The sequence below is a fragment of the Polypterus senegalus genome, chromosome 5, assembly GCF_016835505.1.
Source record: "Polypterus senegalus isolate Bchr_013 chromosome 5, ASM1683550v1, whole genome shotgun sequence".
Lineage (NCBI taxonomy): Eukaryota > Metazoa > Chordata > Cladistia > Polypteriformes > Polypteridae > Polypterus > Polypterus senegalus.
In genome coordinates this window covers 66209778-66232344 of record NC_053158.1, presented here as the reverse complement: position 1 = coordinate 66232344, position 22567 = coordinate 66209778, and the positions used below count along the sequence as shown (strand labels likewise).

At 34.3% G+C, this 22567-nt stretch overlaps 1 protein-coding gene across 1 annotated transcript in view; it reads left to right on the top strand.

Moving 5' to 3' along the window:
- npc1 (Niemann-Pick disease, type C1) overlaps positions 1-22567 on the top strand; it is a 64296-nt gene that overhangs the window by 24976 nt on the left and 16753 nt on the right. Inside the window, exons 4-20 of the mRNA XM_039754736.1 lie at positions 3-178; positions 669-836; positions 2006-2255; positions 3761-3843; positions 5260-5630; positions 7037-7263; positions 8238-8338; positions 10539-10641; positions 10851-11040; positions 11222-11404; positions 12350-12464; positions 14517-14644; positions 14972-15106; positions 16799-16888; positions 17361-17551; positions 20155-20270; positions 21045-21174. Of these exons, the coding sequence (XP_039610670.1) occupies positions 3-178; positions 669-836; positions 2006-2255; positions 3761-3843; positions 5260-5630; positions 7037-7263; positions 8238-8338; positions 10539-10641; positions 10851-11040; positions 11222-11404; positions 12350-12464; positions 14517-14644; positions 14972-15106; positions 16799-16888; positions 17361-17551; positions 20155-20270; positions 21045-21174 (2757 nt within the window). The remainder of the gene's footprint in view (positions 1-2; positions 179-668; positions 837-2005; positions 2256-3760; positions 3844-5259; positions 5631-7036; positions 7264-8237; positions 8339-10538; positions 10642-10850; positions 11041-11221; positions 11405-12349; positions 12465-14516; positions 14645-14971; positions 15107-16798; positions 16889-17360; positions 17552-20154; positions 20271-21044; positions 21175-22567) is intronic.

The following is a 22567-nucleotide window of genomic DNA, read 5'->3' as shown; positions in this document are numbered from 1 at the left end:
AGGTGCCCCTCTTGCTTCTTCAACCTAATGAACCTTTTTTGCGAGCTGACGTGCAGCCCTCGACAGAGTGAATTTATGAATGCAACTGCTTTCAAGCCTTACTTTGATCCAGTAGCTGAAGAAAATAAAACCAGTATCATTGCTGTAGATTACTACATTGGAGATCACTTTGCTAATGGTAAGGGCATTGAGTAGATTATGGCAGTATTGTGTGAGACTGATTTATTTTATCTATATCATAGTGGCTGTTGTATTTGTAATATGAAATACTATTTGCCGGTATCAACATTTGGTCAAAGGCATTTTTTTTCTTGTATTTTACTTTTATAAAAGCTATTGTCAAATCTTACATATAGCTGACTTAAATGGTGCACTCCATTCACCTTTATGTATTTGATTAATTATAATGGGACACTTCATAAAATGTTTAGTTTTTTTCTTTCAGTCTGAAAATGCCTATTTTGGTTTTGTTAATAATATGATATTCTCTCACACAGCAGTTTTTCTTTTGCTGAACTGTACATTAATATATTTGATACCAAAACATATACTACAGCTATTAATTGACACAGTATTAATTATTTGTCTTGTCCTTGAAATTTAAGTTATGCCTTTGTTCACCGTAAAGGATATTTGTATAACTATTATAGTTCATTTTATCTCTCTAGCCATGTATAATGCTTGCAAGGATGTTCAGGCTCCCTCCAGTAATGAAAAAGCTCTAGGATTACTGTGTGGAAAAGATGTAAAGGACTGTAACGCAACTAACTGGATCCAGTATTTGTTCAGCACAGACAATTCACAGACACCATTTCCCATCACTCCTATATTTTCAGGTAAAATGTTTTACATGATTCTATTATGGCACTTTCTGATAACCTTTAATAAGACTTTCCTATTTTTGCAGTCTTGTAGAAGCATTCAAAAATTTTACAAAAAAACAAGTTCTAATACTGTAAATTATATATCCACCAAATGCCAAATAAAATACTATCTCATATAACTACTTAATGTAGAGATGAAAGTAATACTAGATTTTATTTATATAGCAGACTAAAATAATATAGCCACTCCTAGGTGCATTACAAATCAAATACATCAAAATATAAAAAATAGTACTGTTTAAAACTATTTCAAAATAAAATTTAATTTTTTAACAGAAAAAAAGAAGTAAATATTACTTATTCTAGATTATTAAAAGCACAACATTGAAACACCCAAGTCTATATATTCTTGTTAAAAATAGTCACTCCCGCTAAGCTTCAGACAGACTGCGGGAGTTTATTCCAACGGTGTGGCCCAATAGAACAAAACGCTTGGTCAGCCATTGTGCTCAGTCTCATCTGTGGAGCAGCCAGGAAGTCAGAAGACCCAGAGTGCAAAAGAACTAACAGATATGCAAGTGTTGAAGATAGACGGGGCAATACCATATTGAGGTTTTATATATATATATATATATATATTTTATATATATATATATATATATATATATATATATATATATATATATATATATATATATATATATATATATATAAATTATTATAGACCTGTCTCAATTTTATATGCCAAGGTGTTTGTATCAAATTGTATAAAAATATATCTGAATGAGTGTATTTTTATCATATATAAACACACATTCAAAGTACTTTTTGCTACTTTTTCCATGAGGTGCTCTTTTTTTTTTTTATACACCTGCGTCAACAAAATGCACAAATCCCATGGAGGTCACACATAGCACATAATGTAAATATAGTACAGTAAATGAGCATGTATCAGATAGTAAGAAGTGATCTGTTTATGTTGTATTATTTGTTATGTGGTCATCTGGAATTCTTTCTCCTTTCGTGACCTCCTAATTACAGCAACAGTTAGTTATATTTAATTGAGATCCATCATAGATTTTACGCTTTTTCCACCATACAGTATTGATTATTTAAAAGTACTGAATTCTAATTGAACTGGCAAAGTGATTTTTAACTGTTATATTGAATTGTCTTTGCAGATAATCCTGATAAAGGAATGATTCCAATGAATAATGCAACAAAAGGCTGCAATGAGTCAGTGGATGATATTACTGGACCTTGCAGCTGTCAAGACTGTTCAATAGTTTGTGGTCCAAAGCCTCAACCACCTCCTCCTGAAAAGCCATGGACCATACTGGGGTTAGATGCCATGGTAGTTATCATGTGGATCTCTTACATGATTTTCCTCTTGATTTTCCTCGGCTCAGTCCTTGGGGCTTGGTGTTATAGGTAAGTATATTGTTATGTCTGGTAGTTTCAGCAGTACTAAGGGAATTTCATTGGTGCGCTTTACATGGCAATATTCTGTACCAGATTTATCATGTTAGATCTCCGCTTGGGTTGTAATAAGTCCTATAATAATTAAACGTTTTTGTTATGCGCTGTATGATCAGATAGTGGTTACTGCTGCCACTTCACAACTTCAGAGTACCAGTTGGCCTCATGTACTATAATCTTGATAAAAGTTAAAGGAAAAATGTTGTGTGTTAGAAGTCAAAACTTAACTGAATATATCTATTCATGAAATGAGCTACAGGAAACGACACCTGAAAGGTTGTCATGGAAGAAGATGAGGCAGTGAGGTGAAGATATAGCCAGACTATTTTAAAATGTCGGAATGTAACACAAAATGTTTTAAAACGACTTGTATACAGTTTTGCAATATGTGTGCCTCCTCAAGATGCAGAACAATATTTGAGAGCATTCTTTGATTGAAAACTGAGTTATTCTGTAAATTTAGTTTTTTTTTCTTGTTTCCACCAGTGCTTCATAGACCCAATTTTAAACCACAAAAACAAGCTGATAGATTTTTTTAATTTATAAAATGTGCTTCACTTTAACAATTTTCCATGACAGATTAATGTATACCATAACTGTGAAAAACAAATTTGACCTGTAAAACATAAAATATTTCCTTTTAACTCTTGACTTGTCCACTGGTGCTACTCAGATAGGTTCCAGCATCCTTCAACATGAATGAATGCTTATGCTTCAACAGCTTTGATCAATAGGGTGTGCCTTTTGTGAATGTCTTCAACTTTGTAAAATGATCCCACACTTAGCATATCTTGACTAGGGACTATGGTAACTTTTTTCATAATGAATACTAAAGCAGTGTTATGCAGCTTAATATATATTGTCTTAAACACACTGCAACCATAGCCACTAAAGACAAATGTTTCCTTCGTTTCCATGTTTCAACCCATAAATCTTTTTCTAATTATTTTGCCATTTCATCAGGCCCTTCAATTGAAAATTTTAAAGTTTGTTATAAAAGAAAAATCAATTATTTGTGTTACATTTTCAGGTAAATTTTTTTGCATGGTTTTTAATTACTAATCTGTTAACCCAGGGGTGGACAAAGTCTGTCCTGGAGGGCCACAGTTGCTGCAGGTTTTTGCTCCAACTCAGTTGCTTAATAAGAAGCACTTCTGCTTCACTTTAGTTGTCTCACTCATTAACATTTTGAACCCTTATTGTTTATTTTAGTCTTAAACAGGTTTTAATTGCTCCTTATTAGTAATAAGATGCAAATGACAAAATAAACCAGCAGTTCTTCATTTAGCTTGTTTCCATTTAACACCTGTGTATATTTAAATTATTGGCAAGGATTGTTTTCTAATTAAGCAACTGGGTTGCGGCCCACCAGGACTGACTTTGCCTGGACATTGAAGTCTTATCACTGTAGAAACTGTTAAAATATTATGCACATTAATTGTTTAATAATTTTGTAGGAAACGATTGATCATGTCGGAGTATGGGCCTATTCTGGACACCAGTTCCTTTCATTCTATAAACAGGATTAATGAAGACCAAGGTGACCACCTGCTTCTTTTTTTATTTTGAATGCATTTGGAAACTTTCTCTTCACTGCAAAAGTTGTGTTCTTTGTGGAAATGTCATTTTATATTCAATTTTAAAACAAGTTCAGTTGTTCATAATAACTGAATCACAGTTACCCAAACTAGTACAAAGGGGACCTGGGCAGCACCTAATTCCCTTACCCCAACAAAAGTCTTTTCATTCTTCTGGTAGCTTTCAAGTTACTCCTAGATCTGCCAGGAAAGGCCTTTTCTAGCACAGTGTAATTGAATTTGTGGCTATCAAGTAAAGAAAACATTAACACAAGTGAAGAAAAGTAACAAAATAAATCTAAATATAAAGGTTCTGTCTGTAGACTGCAGACACTTTTCTCATTAAGCATAGTCATAGTTTTGACCTCTAAATATAACTTAATTTGAATATGTCAGTGACTACTGTTATAAATTGAAAGAGCCCCTTTGTAAACCATACCTATTTTTTGCTTACAAAATTTCAAGGGCTTCCTATGAGCAAGAATTGCATAGGGGGGCAGAGGAAAAAAATTAGGATTTGTTTGTGATCCTATGAGAAACAAAGCCAAATCTCTACAGTATGCTGTAACACAGCGTGGAAAGCCTAGGTAATGATGGAAAGTTAGTTTGGCTAATAATTCAAGAACTTCATTGACAAATGAACTCCTAGTTCAGCAGTGCTGTCTGGTACAGACCATATAGTACTGCTGCTTTCTCTCTAACTAATCCAATATCTAGTCTGCCAATCATTTCTCCCATCACTTATAATGAAGGGAGGTACTTAAACTCCTCAAATTCATAAACAGACTAACTTCAGGGCCTCTTGCTTGTAGATACCAGTATACAATTTTTGCTTGTCACTGGTCAGGATTTTGCAGCAAGTGTTGACCTGTATTATAAGCTATGGTGCTTAAATATTATCAAAGGTCTGTGCATCACAGTTTTTGTCATTGTTGAGGTTGGTGTTAGGGAATATCCAACTGCATTATACATCATTTGAATGTATTATGATGTGCAGTTTACAAAATAATTTTTACTGCAATGCTATTATAGGTTAACTGTTGTCAGTGCTTGGTGTACAGTGTTATGATTTTGTTTATAAAGCAATGTTAGTTCTTTCTTTTTAATCTTGAGACTTCCCTCATGTTTTGTCCTAATCATGAAAGCGTCACAGGTCCAAAGATAGAAATATACCTGCCAAAGTCAACTAAAATCAGCCTTTAAAAATTGTTGCAAAACAAAATTATGTGCAATTTTATTTTCATCAAGTGCACCAAGTTTATGTTTAAAATATCTTTGTTAATAGTAGATGGCAAATATTATTTAGTTTATAATAATTTTATTGAGAATTTACAATGAAAGTTCCCATTTTTTACACCTGTATGTTCACCCTTTTACAGGCCCGTCAGCATGCTGCGAAACCATTGGTGAACGATGTGAGAACTATTTACGCCTATTGTTCTCTTCGTGGGGTTCTTTCTGCGTTCAGCATCCACTCCCAATTGTCCTGCTGACACTGATGTTCATTGCCATTTGTTGTTCTGGCCTTGCTCATATGAAGATAACCACTGACCCTGTTCAGCTGTGGTCATCTCCCAGTAGTCAAGCCCGCAAAGAAAAGGACTACTTTGACTCCCACTTTGGACCTTTCTTCCGTACTGAACAACTTATAATTACTACACCACACAGAAATTCCACAAATTATTCTCCTTACCCACAAGGATCAAATGTGCCATTTGGACCTCCTTTAGCTAAAGACATCCTCCACCAGGTAATAATAATAGTTCTTCAATTTAGATGTTATATGAAAGTTATAGCAAATAACTTCTTTGAAGTGGTTAATAATTTAAAGTAGAGATGTATACTGAAGCGAACGAGAATCCCTCCCATCTTCACCATCTTCCACTGGGGCATTATTGAGAGTGTCCTGACATCTTGGTTCAGAAACTGCAGTGTGTCCGACAGGAAGACTCTGCACTGTGTGGCGAGGATGGCTGAGTGGGTTATCGGGGCCTCTCTCCCCTCCTTTGAGGACATTTTTAAGGATAGATGCAAGAAGAAAGCTGTCTGCATTGTGGGATACTCCTCATACCCCTTGCAGGAACTGTTCAATCTCTTGCCATCTGGTAGGAGATATCACTCCATAAAATCAAGAACAGCCAGAATGTGCAATTGATTCTTTCCACAGGTAATAAAACTGTTAGACTCTCTGTAACAGGCACATGCTTAATAAGCCAGTTTTTATACACAGTTATTTATTTTTAGACATAGTTCCGGTATTTAACTAATTCCTTTGCATAAGTATTGGTTGGACTTTGTGAATTTAGCTCTGTCTTGGTTTACTTTTTGAGTTTTTTGTTTTGTCTTTTTCCCTTTTCCCGTTCTGCACATTTTCTGGTCTCGACTAATGCAATTTCGTCCCTTTTTGTTTTAGATATGGCTAGAATGACAAAATAAACTTGAACTTGAACCGGAACATGCATTTAGCTTTGTGCTCTATTACTATATATTTACATGAATAGTGTTTTATGAATTAAGATAATTTACAGTTATTCATTATTCTATAGGCCAAAAGCAGTCCACTTTTTGCTGCAGTTTCACTTTTTCTCATTTTTAAATTTTCATCTCAGCATTTTAAAACTGACAAATTTTAATTTTAGAAGATTATTATAAATGCTATATTTGCATCAAAAGCATTCTTTCAACATTGTTAACACACAAACAAACAACAAGTGTGAATATTTCCAGTTGTGGCTTTTTCAAGGAGTTTGACAACCAGCCACAATGTGATAAAACATGACTGTATGGAAAACACCTCGCATTGTATAAACAGATTTGCACGTAGCTGTGTGTGTACAGATTTTGGAAAGGCAGTTAGTTGTAAGACTAGTATAAATTACGTTGTACTTACAAGATTTTTTTCTGGAATTTGTACACAGCTTCCCCCAAACAAAAATGTACACCTTTATATGTGTGCCTGTTAGATGAATTAGGAAATTAGAATTTTGTAATAATGTTTTGTAGTTCATGTCCACAGTGATTCATATCCAGCAAGATTATGTGCTTTTAATCGAATGGTCATTTCCTTATTTAATTTATGGTCTCTAATATTATAATATAAATAAGTTACATTGAATTAAGTTTTGTAATGACTCATTTGTGATTGTGTGCTATTAGGTACTGGACCTCCAGAATGACATTGAGAATATACAGGCCACCTACGGAAATGAGACAGTAATGCTAAAGGATATATGCCTGGCACCACTTTCTCCATATAACAATAACTGCACCATCTTAAGTGTCCTTAATTACTTCCAAAATAGCCATTCAGTTTTGGATCATACAATTGGAGATGAATTTTATGTCTATGCAGATTACCACACACATTTTCTGTACTGTGTAAGGTAAGATGATAATTTGGCATATTTAGTGTTTGCCATGTGAATTAAGCACAAACAGTACCTTTGATAATGTAGTTATTGATTTGTGATTAGTAAATGTATTTATTGTGTCATAATTATACCTCCATAGTAGGTTGTCTAGAAAATTTTTCCTCTGTTGCAGGCAAACTCCTCTGTATTTAGTTTTGTGCCTTGAAATATGAAAAAATCTGGTATTTTAGTTGTATGCACTGCTATGAATGAACTAGAAATTAATTACATTTCTTAATGCAGCTTTAGTTGGTTTGAAGATAAAAGCCTATTATTTTCATATCTGTTTCTTTAGAGACAGGACTGTGCCTTATTAATGTTTTGTAGCTCTGAATTACCAATAACACAGCATGGTGGATGTTCACTAATAACGGAGTATGACAAAAGTGCACTATTTTATTGGCTCTTACCACACTAAAACTGTGATATCAAACTTTGTCTGTGCTTATTGGATATCCGCTCATCTTGTATATAATAGAGTCCTCCAGCATAGGTTATCGTCTTTATTTAGAATGGTTGTGGTAGTATTGCAAATATATCAAATTATATGTGGCATTTTACACTATTTGTATATTCAAGTAGACATATTTCTATATGAAATGAGAAAATAATTTTTGTAATGGACATCACAGGATTAGTATATTAATACATTAGTAGTACATTCTGAATTAATGAATAGCACATTAATAAATTAATAACATTAAATAACATTAATTAAATGAATTATTAAAATTAATGAAATAAATAACCTTAATTAATAGTACATTCTGAAGTGTATTACAGATTTTCAGGTTGAGAAGAATATTTTATTTTCAGCTTTTAGTGTGTATTTTATGAGTAGGTATTTGTGAATAATTAAATATCTACAATATGGCAATATAAGATTATTATAAGTTTATTCCTAGTGCATTAAATATATATATATAATTTTTTTTTTTTTTTTTTAGGGCACCAGCTTCATTGAACGATACTTCATTGCTTCACGACCCATGTCTGGGAACATTTGGTGGACCTGTGTTTCCTTGGCTAGTGCTGGGAGGTTATGATGGTACAAAAATTTGTTGTTTCGTAATGCTAGTATGTTGTGTCAGTTGAACGTCCCTGTCAGGTGGCTGTGTTGCACAATGTTTTGGCCAAAGAAAGCATTTTGTTGCACTATATTCTATTCTTGTTTTATTGATAATTTTCTATATTTACAGATTTGTTTTGCTTCTGTTAATAATGTCAGTTTTTTCCTCAATATTTAACAAATATTGAATTACCTATTTAATAATTTTTAAGTGTATAGTCTTTATGCAGCTTAATTACAAAAGTTGTTTGGTTTCCATACAAACAAGAAGAGTTAAATTGAAATAAAACACTCTTTTGTTAGACAAGACTCCTATACAGAGTCTTTGTTGGTACCATTTGCAACAGAATACAGGCAAGCTTCTTTTCAAACACTCTACACTCTTTGTTTCTGTATATCATAAGATTTGAATAGAAAAAGCAGTATAAAGAAACACTTGTTATATATACAACAGCTACTCTAAAGTAGGGGTGGCACGCTGACGCAGTGGGTAGCGCTGCTGCCTCGCAGTTAGGAGACCCGGGTTCGCCTCCCGGGTCCTCCCTGCATGGAGTTTGCATGTTCTCCCCGTGTCTGTGTCTTCTGGGTACTCCGGTTTCCTCCCACAGTCCAGAGACATGCAGGTTAGGTGCACTGGCGATTCTAAATTATCCCTAGTGTGTGCTTGGTGTGTGTGTGTGTGCCCTGCGGTGGGCTGGTGCCCTGCCCAGGGTTTATTTCCTGCCTTGCGCCCTGTGTTGGCTGAGATTGGCTCCAGCAGACCCCCGTGACCCTGTAGTTAGGATATAGCAGGCTGGATAATGGTACTCTAAAGTATATGCAAATATATTAGGTTTGTATAAAGCACGAACATGTAAATAGATTAGTGTTTTATTAAAATGGATAAGTGGGTATTATACATCTGCGTTTAACTTGTCCCTTTAAATTGTCTAATTTATTTGCTACTTGTGCCTCCACAATTTTAGGACAAAGTTTAGGACATAGCTTATTTCAAAAGTAGAATAAGTAAGGAGTACATGTTCTTATTGTATTTCTCCTTGGTGTAATACACAAATAGAAATAATGGGTTTTTTTATCATTATGCATTGAGAAATCTCTCTGTGCTAGAGTAATTTGTATGTTTTTGAAATCGCAATGGTTTTGCACTTTGTCACAAAGACTGTAGCGTCATTCGAGTAAAGAATAATCTGACCATCTGCTTTGCTAGTGCTAGGACATCACACAATGCTAGAAATTGGCAATCTTAAATTTATACACACTTTTTTTTTACCATGGGCCACAAATACAGCAAAAAACTGAACTGGCAGTAACCACTTTCCCAAATGTCACCAAAAAAATTCCCAGGCTAACCATTTCCTAGGTCTGTGCATCAACATGTGAAACTGTCGTCCCAAGTAAGGGGACAGAGGTGAACAGAAGGTCCGTTTTGAGTTTTGTATGATTGTTTCACTTTCTCACATAAGTCTACATGAATGCTGTAATGTATTGAGTAGTTTGTCGAGCAATTTTTGTGCACTGATCACATACAGCAGTCTGGGATATTCCTGAAAATATACTAGGCCTTGACCTGGGATTCTAGCTTTGTTTAAAAACGCCCTTGGGAAATTCAAATTTGGAATTTATTCGTAAATCTCTTAAGATAGCACACTTGTTGAGTGGGATTAATCTAAATTGCCAAGTTTTTAAAGGAAGCCATTTTTTAGAAGACTATAATCATGGTCCTAGACTGGATTTTGACATTTTTTAAATATATGGTTTTCCTTGCTGCTACAAACGAGAACTTGGTGATTTAATGAAATATTTGAATCAAAACCACATTCAAGTGATTGTTATTTAGTAGTAAGAAATGGTAAGATTCAGTATTTAATCCTAAGATTGTATACTGACAGAAAATTTTGATACAGTGCCAAAATAAAAAAAAAAACAAATGTAAAATGGATGTTATATATACCATTTTTTTATTAAAATTTTTAAAAACCTTACAAAAAACCTTTATTATGGAATTGCAAATAAGTTGGATCACCCTTGACTGGACAGTGATTTGCTGGTTTAAGAGAATATTTTTACCTCTTTTCCTACCATCTATGAAATCATCAAGGACAAGAGAAGTGGGCTATCAAGATTATGTTTATTTCTTAGTTTATAATTTATTATTTTTTGTTTTGTTTGAATATGATAGCTGAAAATTACAACAATGCGACTGCTCTGGTGATAACCTTCCCTGTGAACAATTACCACAATGACTCAGAAAAACTCGGTAGAGCTCTGGCATGGGAGAAAGAGTAAGGATTCATTCATTCATTCACTTATTACTAAAATAGATATTTTAAGAATGGGGATTTTAATGTATGTGCGATTAATCAGCCAGTGCTTTGAAGGAGAGATTAAGAGATTTTTTTCATTAATGTGTTTATAATACAATTTCATTTGTATTTCATACAATTGCATCATATGTATTCGTTTTCTTTTATTTTCTTCTCTTGTTTTGTAGATTTATTATGTTTATGAAAAGCTACAGCAATTCCAACTTGTCTATTTCATTCAGCTCTGAGAGGAGTATTGAGGATGAAATAAACAGAGAAAGTAATAGTGACATACATACTGTTGTTATAAGCTATGCTGTTATGTTTGCGTATATATCCCTGGCCTTGGGTCACATCCAGAGCCTCCATAGGCTGTTGGTAAGTAAACTTTGATTTTTTTTTTCTTTTGTAATGATTAGTTCACATTTTAATCATTCATTCATTTTCTGTAGCTGTTTACCAATTGTAACTTCAACATGGCTCTGTATAGTCTTTTACAATAAATTGCACTATAAACATGGTATAAAGATTTTTTAGCTGTAATATTTTCTTCTCCAAGGTGGATTCAAAAATATCCCTGGGCATTGCTGGTATTCTCATTGTTTTAAGTTCTGTGGCCTGTTCCATTGGAATCTTCAGCTATGCAGGAATTTCCCTCACCTTAATTGTAATTGAAGTTATTCCATTTTTGGTACTGGCAGTTGGAGTGGACAATATCTTTATCATTGTGCAGACCTATCAGGTATTTTCTGATTTTGATCATTTCCACATAACTGACTTCTGCCTGTGATTGGGTCATAAGTTGTGTGTGTGTGTGTCTATGGGTACGCAGTTCAAAGGAAGTTTCCAACATATGTCATCAGAAAAATAATAACACAGTTTGCAGTAGGTTATGCATTATTAATACTAACCACTGGAGAATTGAAGAAAAACACTTCTTTTGATGAATAGGAGGTCCAGAGTATGGAGAACATTCTATAGGCACATGCATAGGTGTCAACAATGCAGGCTGAAAGTGGTTTGTAAAGGGGTGTGTTTGTATGGTTTGTTTTTTGCTTTCATCCCCTTTCTGAGGTACATACTGTAACTGATCAAACAGCACCCTTCTATGCAGTCATATACAGTAGGTACGCACATATAAAAAGTAATAATGGATGCCTTTTCTTCAAGATTTTCTGTGAACATGAGCAATTTTACCTTTCATTAATGAAGTATCATATACTGGCATCAGAGAACCAAAACTGTGGTGAAAAATGAAACGGGAAGTGTAAATTATGCATGCTGGAAGTGACACTTACCACAGTTAAATATCACGGAACCACCTGTAAATTTTTTTTTATTTTATGAATGTGGTTATTTACCACCAAGAACATGTAGCTCAAAATAAATATATACATGCGCAGTATGTACATTTTTTAATTTTGCACCACTAACAAGTTAGACCAGCTTTTTATTTCACATACCTTACAGACCCTTTGTTTCTGGATGCATTCTTTCTTTGAATATTTGTGGCTTTTGAAACCCAGACCAACACATTTCTGCTGATTGGTATACAGTACACAGATTTTATAATGAATACATACAGTATACTGTACTGCATTTGCATTCTTTAAACAACTTTTTATATTAGCTCTGTTCATTTCATTCAAACCAAAGACTAATCCACTTGCTTTATTAATCTTCACAGAGAGATGAGCGTCTGAATCATGAAGAATTACATCATCAGATTGGCAGAGTCCTTGGTGAAGTGGCCCCAAGCATGTTTTTGTCATCTTTGTCTGAAACTGTTGCTTTTTTCCTAGGTTAGTAGAGTTGGTCTATGTTGTATATGGAGAGTATGAATGTTTGAGTTAATACATTACCCTAAATTATTCATCCATTTTCAGTCCCCATTGCTATCAACTGGAGTTAATTGTAAACTAGAGTATATGCCAACATGCTGTAGGATGATTTATGATTCTAGGAGGCTTCTACATTCATTTTCTTTTAGGTTTTTGACGTAGAGAACTTAGTCTGTACAGATCTTATTAAAAACAAAAAGTGTTCATCAGGTGTTTTCTTCTATTCAAAGCTTTGTTCCTGTTTACACACCTTTTGTTCCCCTGGGGTACAAAATTCTCTGTAAGTGGAATTTACTATGAACATCTCCCTGGATTTGTGCACATGGCCTTTAAAGATGCACAGTGTGTTTATTAAACTGGAGGCATTCCCCACTTAGATACTATAACAATTGGTTTGTTTTATCCCATAGTCCCCAATTGGTCAAAGAGAGATCTCCTTATTGAATTTTACATTAGTCTTCTAAATCAGCTTATTTTCTTAGGTTGACCAACTTTTTCCAGTACACAGTAATTGGGAACCTCCAAAATGTATGTTATTACTTCCCCTAGTGCTAAAGCACCTAATTCTTAATCGAGAAAGACTAATAGTCTGGTCTGTTCCTGTTATTATTGTTTGTCTTAATTGTACAGATGGACATTGCTGTATAGTTCATTTGCACTTACTAATTATTGCTAGAAGGGAAGACCGTTAGAATCTATAGTTACAACAGTCTGAGTGTTTTATTTTAAAACTCTTGACATATTGTTTTTATATCTAAAACCCAATTTATAGTATGAAGTGAAGCAGTGATCTTTTGTACTATTTTTGAAAAACAATGAATCACAGTTTGTGTGATAGACGTAAAAAAGAGATTTTATTAACATGATGTATAATACTTTTGGCAAACTGAAATTTTGTTAAAATGATAATACTTTTGGCAAACTGAAATTTTAAGATTATGTAGGGTTTCTCATTATAACAGGTGATGGTCCACCATGCTGTGACAAGTGGTAATGGACAGTTACAAAGGCACACTGGTACAGTATACAAATACCACTGAGCCTGATCAGAATGTCCTTAAAATATGGGAGAAAACCAATGCACCAGGGGAAAAAAAAAAACACTTCTAACATGGGAAACTCCACAAAGATTGCACACCATCTAGGATTTAAACTGATGACGCCTAGAAGTTTTGTGGTTCACTCCAATGCAACTACGCAAATCCTGTGCACTTGGTTGCACAACATGACGCACAGCCTATTTTGCAGTGAAATACTGGCTATATTTCAATGAAGACCATATATGTTCAGTGTTTTTTTTTTTTGTCTGTTGATAGAGTCCTGAGCTGTAACCATTTACCATGCTTATAGAGGCCTGTACATTGTTACATTTAGGATTGAAGTTTTTAGAATTTGTTAAACATCATAAGGTTTCAACTTTGGGTAAATTTCCTTGGATAACTGGCAGCTGTCTATCTACGATTGTTTGTGAGAAGGTCCTTACCTGGGATTACTGCAGGTTTCTTTCTTTTGTTCTTGAAATGGTGTTACCGCAGGTGTGGATGCTCCTGAACTAAGTTGCCAAAGGTTCTTCCAGCTAATTAAGTGCTCTTCATTAGCAACACCCAACTTTAGCTACCTTCTTAAATGATATAAAAGTAGTTTAGGTGTAGTTAACATTTTACACCTGGCTTCTGCAGGTTATAATATTTTTTGTTAAGCAGTTGTCCTTCGTCCTCTGTCGTCAATAGTGGAACAGCATGCTACTTAGCTCTGTCTTTCTCTTCACACATGGACAGATGACAGGTTTGCTTTGAAGTTTTCTAACACTTCCAGCTGCCCTTACAGCCCTCAAAGCTACTGTGGGACCTTGCTTCAAGCAAAGCCTAGAAGATTATTGTGTTCAAAAGATTCTGTTTAAGTATGTTCTAGAATATTGCACTGGAATGTCAAAATATTAGCTAGACATCAAGCAAACACCAAATGTTATTTCATGACTTTTTTTGATCCAGATTTTTTGTTTTTTTGCTGTAGGAGCATTATCATCTATGCCAGCTGTACGCACATTCTCCCTCTTTGCTGGAATGGCCGTCTTTATAGATTTTCTTCTTCAAATTACATGTTTTGTGAGCTTGCTTGGACTAGACATCAGACGACAGGAGGTAAAAAAAAAAAAAAAACCTTACAAGTTAACCCATATACTTTCCTATATTTTATTGTTTCTTGGAAAATTTTTGTTCAAAAAAGACAAAACAAAATGTACATGTGGTTTTACCAAATCCTGTAATATGCCCAATTTTCTTAAATGTAGAGCCATTACCATTTTTTGAATTGAGGTAGTATAGCCTATAAGTTGAATTATATTAGCAGTTATAATTATATGCACATTGAAGGTTGATCTATTTAGGTCCCAAAATGCAGAGTCTAATGCTAGATTATTGGGCATTTTAATTTATAAGAAGTAATATTTGTTCTGTTATATTTGGTAGAGTAATCGGTGGGATATGTTGTGCTGTGTGAAGCAGACGGAGAACAGTGAGCACAAATCGGATGGAATTCTCTTCATATTTTTTAAAACCCTATATGCTCCATTTATATTAAAGGAATGGGTCCGTCCCATTGTGGTAAGTCTTTTAGAGTATTTTGGATTTTGGTATAAAACTCTGAGGTAGCCAAAAAATTTGAATGTTACACTGCAGTTTTAACTGGCAATTGAATAATGCTGACAAGATAATTATTACTGTTGTCATAAATAATACTGTATTGAGAGCTCTTTTTCCCAAAGAGGTGAAAATAATTTATGTGCCATTTATATCCACTTTTTTATTGCATCTTTTCAGGTTTAAGGCTTTAAATATTGGACAATTAATTTTATTTCCTTATTATTTTAAAGCACTTTTTTTTTTTTTGAATACTTAGTTGCTTGACATTGCCTTTTGCTAGTGGATGATGAAAGATTTTAGCTGGTTGAATTTATCCTGCATCCACATGCAAAAATGTAGAAAAATTGCCAGTTATATTTTGTTTGGTTTAGGTAGCACTAATTTATTTAATTAATGTTTAGCATTAATTCTTGTATGGTCTTAAAATTATGTTTTCAAGACTGGAAACATATATTTATATTGTTTTGTAATCTTTGTTAACATTTTGTTTAAATATCACATAAATGAGGCAGCTTGGGCCCTAGAAATGCCAGAGATACTCAAAGCAAAAACGACTTATTAGTGCACTACATCTTTTAGTAGCTCCTGAACATAAAACAAGTCTAAACTATTTTCTATTTTGATGATGCAGACTCTTAAAATGATTCTTCCAGATAATATGTGGCTATTTCAAATAAGAAGCATAAAACCAAGTCTCAATTGCGAGAGCTGTCAAAAGTTTTCCGAATAATTATAAGGCGTTCCTTTCCATTCATGAAAAGACTGACTTAGAGTGACTTGTGGTCATCTATTCAGTAGGGAAGTTTGTTTTAGACTCATACTACATTTATCAGTAAAAATATTATATTAATACTGTGTGATGATTTGATCCTATCAGAATAGTACAAAATTAAACGAGAAAGCTTGCTGTACCATGTTTAAACAGTAATTGACAAGTATAATACAGTAATTTAGAAGCAGCAAGTGTCATTTGTATTACCGTTTAATGTGGATTGTTTGATATTTTGGTTTTTTTTTTAATGCACTATAATGTATTAAAATAAAAGGCTACAGAAATTGAATAAATGGAATATTGTGCAAGTTTAGTAGCATCAAATTAAAGATGACATACAGGATTAATAGTTAATTGTATTGCATCACTCAAAGTGCAATAACTTTCTGCTTGGACTTTGCATGTGCTCTGTTTGCCTACGTGAGTTTTCTCCAGGGACACTGGTCTCCTCGCACATCCCAGTAGATGCTTTTGCGAGGAGAACTGATGAGTCTAAACTCAATGGTAATACACAAATGTGCCTTGAATTATATTGCTGTTCTATTCATGACGGACTCCTCCTGCCTGTAGCTCCTGTGTCCATAACGAAAGTAGATGGATTCAAGGACATTTAATTTCCAAGTTGAACTTTAAAAATACATTTTATCGGGAATATAGTCGAGCAAACATTGTAGAAATCAATTTTTAAATATTTTCATTTGTTTATGAAATATTCTTTTCGTCTACCTTGTAAAGCGAATTTAAGCTTATGTTACAAAATTCCAGATAAACTAATGGGAGTGGATGCTTATGTATCTTCGAAGTAGAGTTTCATTGTGGCCAGTAATTTTCATACTGGGTTTTCACTTTTTGTAATTTCTTCAATTTTTACTTTCTTACAGGTGGCCTTTTTTATTGGCGTTTTGTCATTTAGCATTGCAGTAGTTAACAAAGTGGAGATCGGCTTGGATCAGAAGATTTCAATGCCAGATGTAAGTTGGAGTCACATGCATGCTTCGTTCATAACTGGCCCATGGAGTGTTAATTAGTCACGCTTTAAAACAGCAGATCTATAAATCTAACACTGAAAGACAGGCAGTCAAAGCAAAGGGTTGTGAGCAGGTTATTTAAACAGCTAAATATCTGCATTATAAATGGTAATGTATATACATTCAGCGCATTTACTGAGAACTACGAGCCTCAGAGGTGAGGACAAAGTTGCTCCTTAAAACCCAAGCTCAATATAAGTAAATATATAAGACAAAGCACTCTCCTGTGGAGCAGACGGGCAGTGGCACATTTAGTTTTCAGCGTGACCATAAAAGAGTAAAGCATGTCATCTTTGTATTTTTAAGAAATCATGTTTATACTGTACTGGCATTTTGAGCTTTTCTTCTGTACATCTCTTTTGCTCCATTCTCCTGCAGCATTTAAGGTGTATCACATTTATCTCTCTCTTAACAGGATTCCTACATGCTAGACTATTTTGAGTCTTTAGGAAATTATCTGCATGCCGGTCCACCAGTTTATTTCGTGGTGAAAGAAGGGCACGACTACAAAACTCAAGAGGGTCAGAATATGGTGTGTGGCGGAGTGGGCTGCAATAATAACTCTCTGGTTCAGCACATCTTTACAGCTGCTGAAATCAGCAATTAGTAAGTACTCACGTGTATACAGAAGGCATTTGGAGTTTGTTTTAGAAAATACTAAAAATTGCAGGAAACATTTGCTAAATTTTACTTTGGAAATAAAGATTTGCCAAGGTGTTACACAATAGCAAGTGCATGGTAACTGAAAACACACTTTTATAAATCATGAGCAGTATTCTTTTAAACAGTAATTTAAGGATTTTATTTCAGCTCTCAGTTACATAATTACTACGTAAGTTGCTTGAAATAAACATTTTTGAAATACAAAATTATTTAAACCACAATATAGAACAGTTAACAAAAATAATATTAATATTGTATGTTTATAGAATCATTATTGTCACATGTTTAGACTACAGTGAAAGTCTTATTTTGCATATGCTAATCTACATGCCATGCCCATGTTGTCACTTACCAGCATCATGATTAGTGAACTAAGATCTTCCTTACCTGAAAAATCTGGGAACGGTTTATATCGCTGTCTAATATGAGATTTACATCAGGAATAACATCTTCCAGGGCAGCATGGTGGCGCAGTGGGTAGCACTGCTGCCTCATAGTTAGGAGACCCAGGTTCGCTTCCCGGGTCCTCTCCGTGTGGAGTTTGCATGTTCTCCCTATGTCTCTCCACAGTCCAGAGATATGCAGGTTAGGTGCATTGGCAATTCTAAATTGTCCTTAGTGTGTGCTTGGTGTGTGTGTGTGCCCTGCGGTCGGCTGGCACCCTGCCCGGGGTTTGTTTCCTCCCTTGTACCCTGTGTTGGCTGGGATTGGCTTCAGCAGACCCCCGTGACCCTGTAGTTAGGATATAGCGGGCTGGATAATGGATGGATGGATAACTTCTTCCAGAGATCTGCAGAATCACCTTGGTAGTCTTTCAAAATGTACATGATGCAATATGGAGTGTACATTATAGAAACAAAATTAGTATAAATCCATTTAATTAAAAGCTCAGACTAATGACATCTTCATTTTTGGTTTAAACAAGTCAACTGATTCCTGGTTTCCCTCATGCATAACTTTCTAATTCAATAAGAAGGACAAAAAATCCTGAATATAATACATGCGAGGTAACAAGTGAATTGTTATTTCCACTTTTAAAGCCAGACTAAATTGGAGACACAGTGCATAATTATTCCAGGCAGGCCTTAAGGTAAATTACAGGTGTTAACAAGAAGAGAATGAAGAAATTACAATTAGGGTTAGTTGAGCTTCAGTTAGTGATAGTCAGAATTTTTCTATAAGCTTTTAATGGAACATCTGATATAGGATCACATTTTCCCTTTTTTTATAATGGATTATCAAAAGTCTTACAAGTAGCTGTAGTTGTAGAAATATTTATTTGTAACTGAGAGAGACATGAACTGGTGCTGTCTGGGGTCAGGTACCAAACAAAGCCTCTGGCGTTCCCCTGTATAAAGAGAGAATTTGTGCAAAATGTTGTGAAGATAGGCTTCAGTGGCGAGATTTGCACAGCGGACAAGCACACATTCAGCTGTATATATTAGAATAGCTGGTTTGTGCCAACAGATCCAGCGGAGTTTGATCAGGTCAGTTAAAAATGATGAATATCCTTTAATCCAGCTAAACATCCAACCAAACCTATTTCTGAAACAGTTTATCTTTTTGTTTCTTTTTCTTTATTTCATTGTGTAGGTTGCTTTTGGGCTGTTTGGGCTATTTTGTGACAGAGAACATTGTGTAACTAAGATAAAGTAATGGCCACTTTTATTTAAAACATAGCCAATTCTTTGAAGGAACATTTGGAACAGTTTTTGGTAGTAAAATGTTGAAGGGCCATGCACTCTCTTAATTTGATTCTTTCTTCTTGTAAGTGTTACAACGCTGACTTGCAACATTTACAGTAATTGGAGGAAGTGAGCTAAGCCTTTAAAAAACTTGTGTTCGAGCAAGAGATTATTTTTTTTTTTAATCAATTTTGAGACAGTAGATCGTAGCACAGGGTATACAGTATACACCACCTATGAATGAAGTATTTATACTTTTATGAGCCTTACTGAATCTACTAAATCCACTTCTAGAACTGGGATGAGCCGGAGCCTAATCTACACTGTAAAAAATGTATACACAAAACTAGAAAAAAAAGTTGAAATGGGAGTTGTTTTGCTTTTATTTAGCAGTAATATCTGCCAATGGAGGAAGCAAAATTTACTTAAACACTTCTTAAAGTAGGCTAAAAAATCGTAAATACACATTTTTTGATAAGTCAGTAATTCTTACAATAAGATTTAATGTCATGATATAAATACTTTTTACTTGCTTAGATTTCACTTTTTGCTGTGTACAAGGTAGGAGCCGAGCCTTGGTCTATGGATGCTAAATCAAAATGTTGACTGGCATAACTGTATTACTGAAGACTTGTTTTTAATGAAGAATATCTCTGCTGTCTAAAATGTACACTTTTACCATCAACAGAATGTAGTGGCAGATGGCAAAAGGATGTATAGTAATAAATAGCATGCATTTGTTTCTCTCCATCTTATAATTTATGGAGTGGGACTTTAAGAAAAATGGTAGATGTTTTCAGTGCTTCCATAGGGAAAATACAAATAGTTTAATTTCTACAAAGTGTGCATGTTTCCTTCTAGCACGAGAATTGGATTTTCGCCATCTTCGTGGATTGATGATTATTTTGATTGGGTTAAACCACAGTCTACTTGCTGTAGATTCTACAACACGTCAGGAGAATTTTGCAATGCATCCGGTAAGAACAAGTAAATGTTTATGAGAATTTAAGTTTGAATTTTAAGATACATTGTACTGTATTAAGTGCATCTTCATTCTGTGGAGATCCAAGACTTATATATATATATATATATATATATATATATATATATATATATATATATATATATATATATATATATATATATATATATAATTAACTTATATATAATTTACTTCTGATTCTATTATAATTACAATACATTTCTTTTTATGTTGTTTTGCACATGTTTAAATCACTTTAATATAACAAAATATTAATATTTTACCTTCTGGCACTGAAGTGCTGGTTCTCATCAGATTGCTTGTGTATTCAGTAGATAAGACAACCTTAGAATGGGTTTACATAAATGACTTAGAAGCTTGTCAGTTGTGACCAAGATACCGATATTGGCTTAGTCTGAAGAAGTGCATGTTATAAATTTTATATTCATTTACAGTTTGTGCAGAAAAATAAGATGAAAAGTGCTACAACATGGAAATGCAAAGCTTTGATGGGGGGATTTGCTGCTTGTGGCCAATGAGGCCAGTAATCTGTCTACAACCTGACTGCTTGTGCAGATTTTATTTGTTCCATACACAGCATTTTCTATGAAATATATATAGGATGATTTGAATAGTCCCTAATCAGCTCTGTACTTGGACAAAATATTAAATTGTTTTAGTTATTATCACGTTATAAATACTTTGCAGCTACCTATTAGAATTGTGTAATAAAGCTGGTTTATTAAAAATAGTCATAATTGCTTTTCAGTTGTAAACCCAACCTGTGTTCGTTGTCGTCCTCTAAATGAAGAAGGTAAAAAGAGGCCACAAGGAGAAGACTTTATGCATTTCTTGCCAATGTTTCTGTCAGATAATCCTAACCCGAAATGTGGAAAAGGGTAAGAATGCACTCCAAAAGACGTTTGTGCTCTGTTTAGTACACCTACATATTTACAGGTTATAAATGCAAGCTCGCCGTGATACTTTTTTGGATTGTTGTGTCCTTTTACTACATAAAATGAAGGCTTAGCTGTCACAAGATGTAAGTAAAAGTTGTGATGTTTCTGGCCTACACAGATAATGCCAACACTTTTGTGTTCATTAGTTTTGTAAAAAAAAAAAAAATGTGAAGGGATTAATGATGAGTTGATTATCTGTGGATTTTGTACAAAACCCCTGCTGTTTTAGATTTGGGGAAGATGCTGCTGTTTGAAGTACTTACCCCCACCCAGTTATCACTTTGGCCTTACAGTTCTGTGTAAAGAAAAGTACTTATTATGACTTTTATCAGACAGAGACGATATTTTTTATTCTTGAGCTGGATATCATGCTTGCATTACAGCTGTTCTTAAATCACTATCTCCCAGTGGGTCATACAGTATTTAACATTTTCTCTTTGGCTCTTCTGTAGATTGTGATTATAGGATTGGTTTTTTTTAAGTCATTTCACTAAAGTATTTTAGGATACATGCACCATTATGTTTATATTAGTTGATTGAATACAAGTAGATCGTCATTTCAACTTTATCATCGCACCATTGAAGGTATACTGACAGGAGGCATCACCACGTGAAACAAAGAAATGTCTTCTAAAGTGTTGTGTCTAATTTACCACCAGGAACAGAGAGCTGTTCTAAATGCTACTGAAGCTAAACCTGTACCATAATGGCGTATGCTCACCTGTAATTGTCACATATCTGATTTCCTTATCCAAAGTGACTTACAGTACCATCTCATTATACAGTACAACTGTTAATACAGTACTTGGTTTTTTTTGTTTTTTTCAACCATTAGAGCATAGGCCGCATAAATAGATTTGCTTCAGAGTCACAAAGTGGGTCACAGGTGGGATTGTATTCGTATCTTTGTGGATTTAAGGTCCAAAACCCAATTACAACATCACACAACTTGCCTAACAGTGGATGTGTTAGTCATGCATGGCCATCATATGCCTTCCCTGTAGCAGAAGAATATTTACCGTATGTACTCACGGATAAGTCGGGGCTTGATTTTATCGTATAATTTCTGATATTTTATAATGTCGTCATATAAGTTGAATGCGGAAAACTCGCGCTATTGTTGCAAGAGAGTATGATATGCGAACGCTCACCTGAGAGAGTAACCACGAAGCACACTGCCTTTTTTTTTTTTCTACGTATTGTGCCTACGTGACCACATGGTAGTACCCGAACTATTCCGAAGCGATGTTTGCACTAATTTATGTTTTTTTGCATCTCACACCCTCATACACGTTTTATCGTAAGAACATCCCTTATCTACGATGGAGTGATC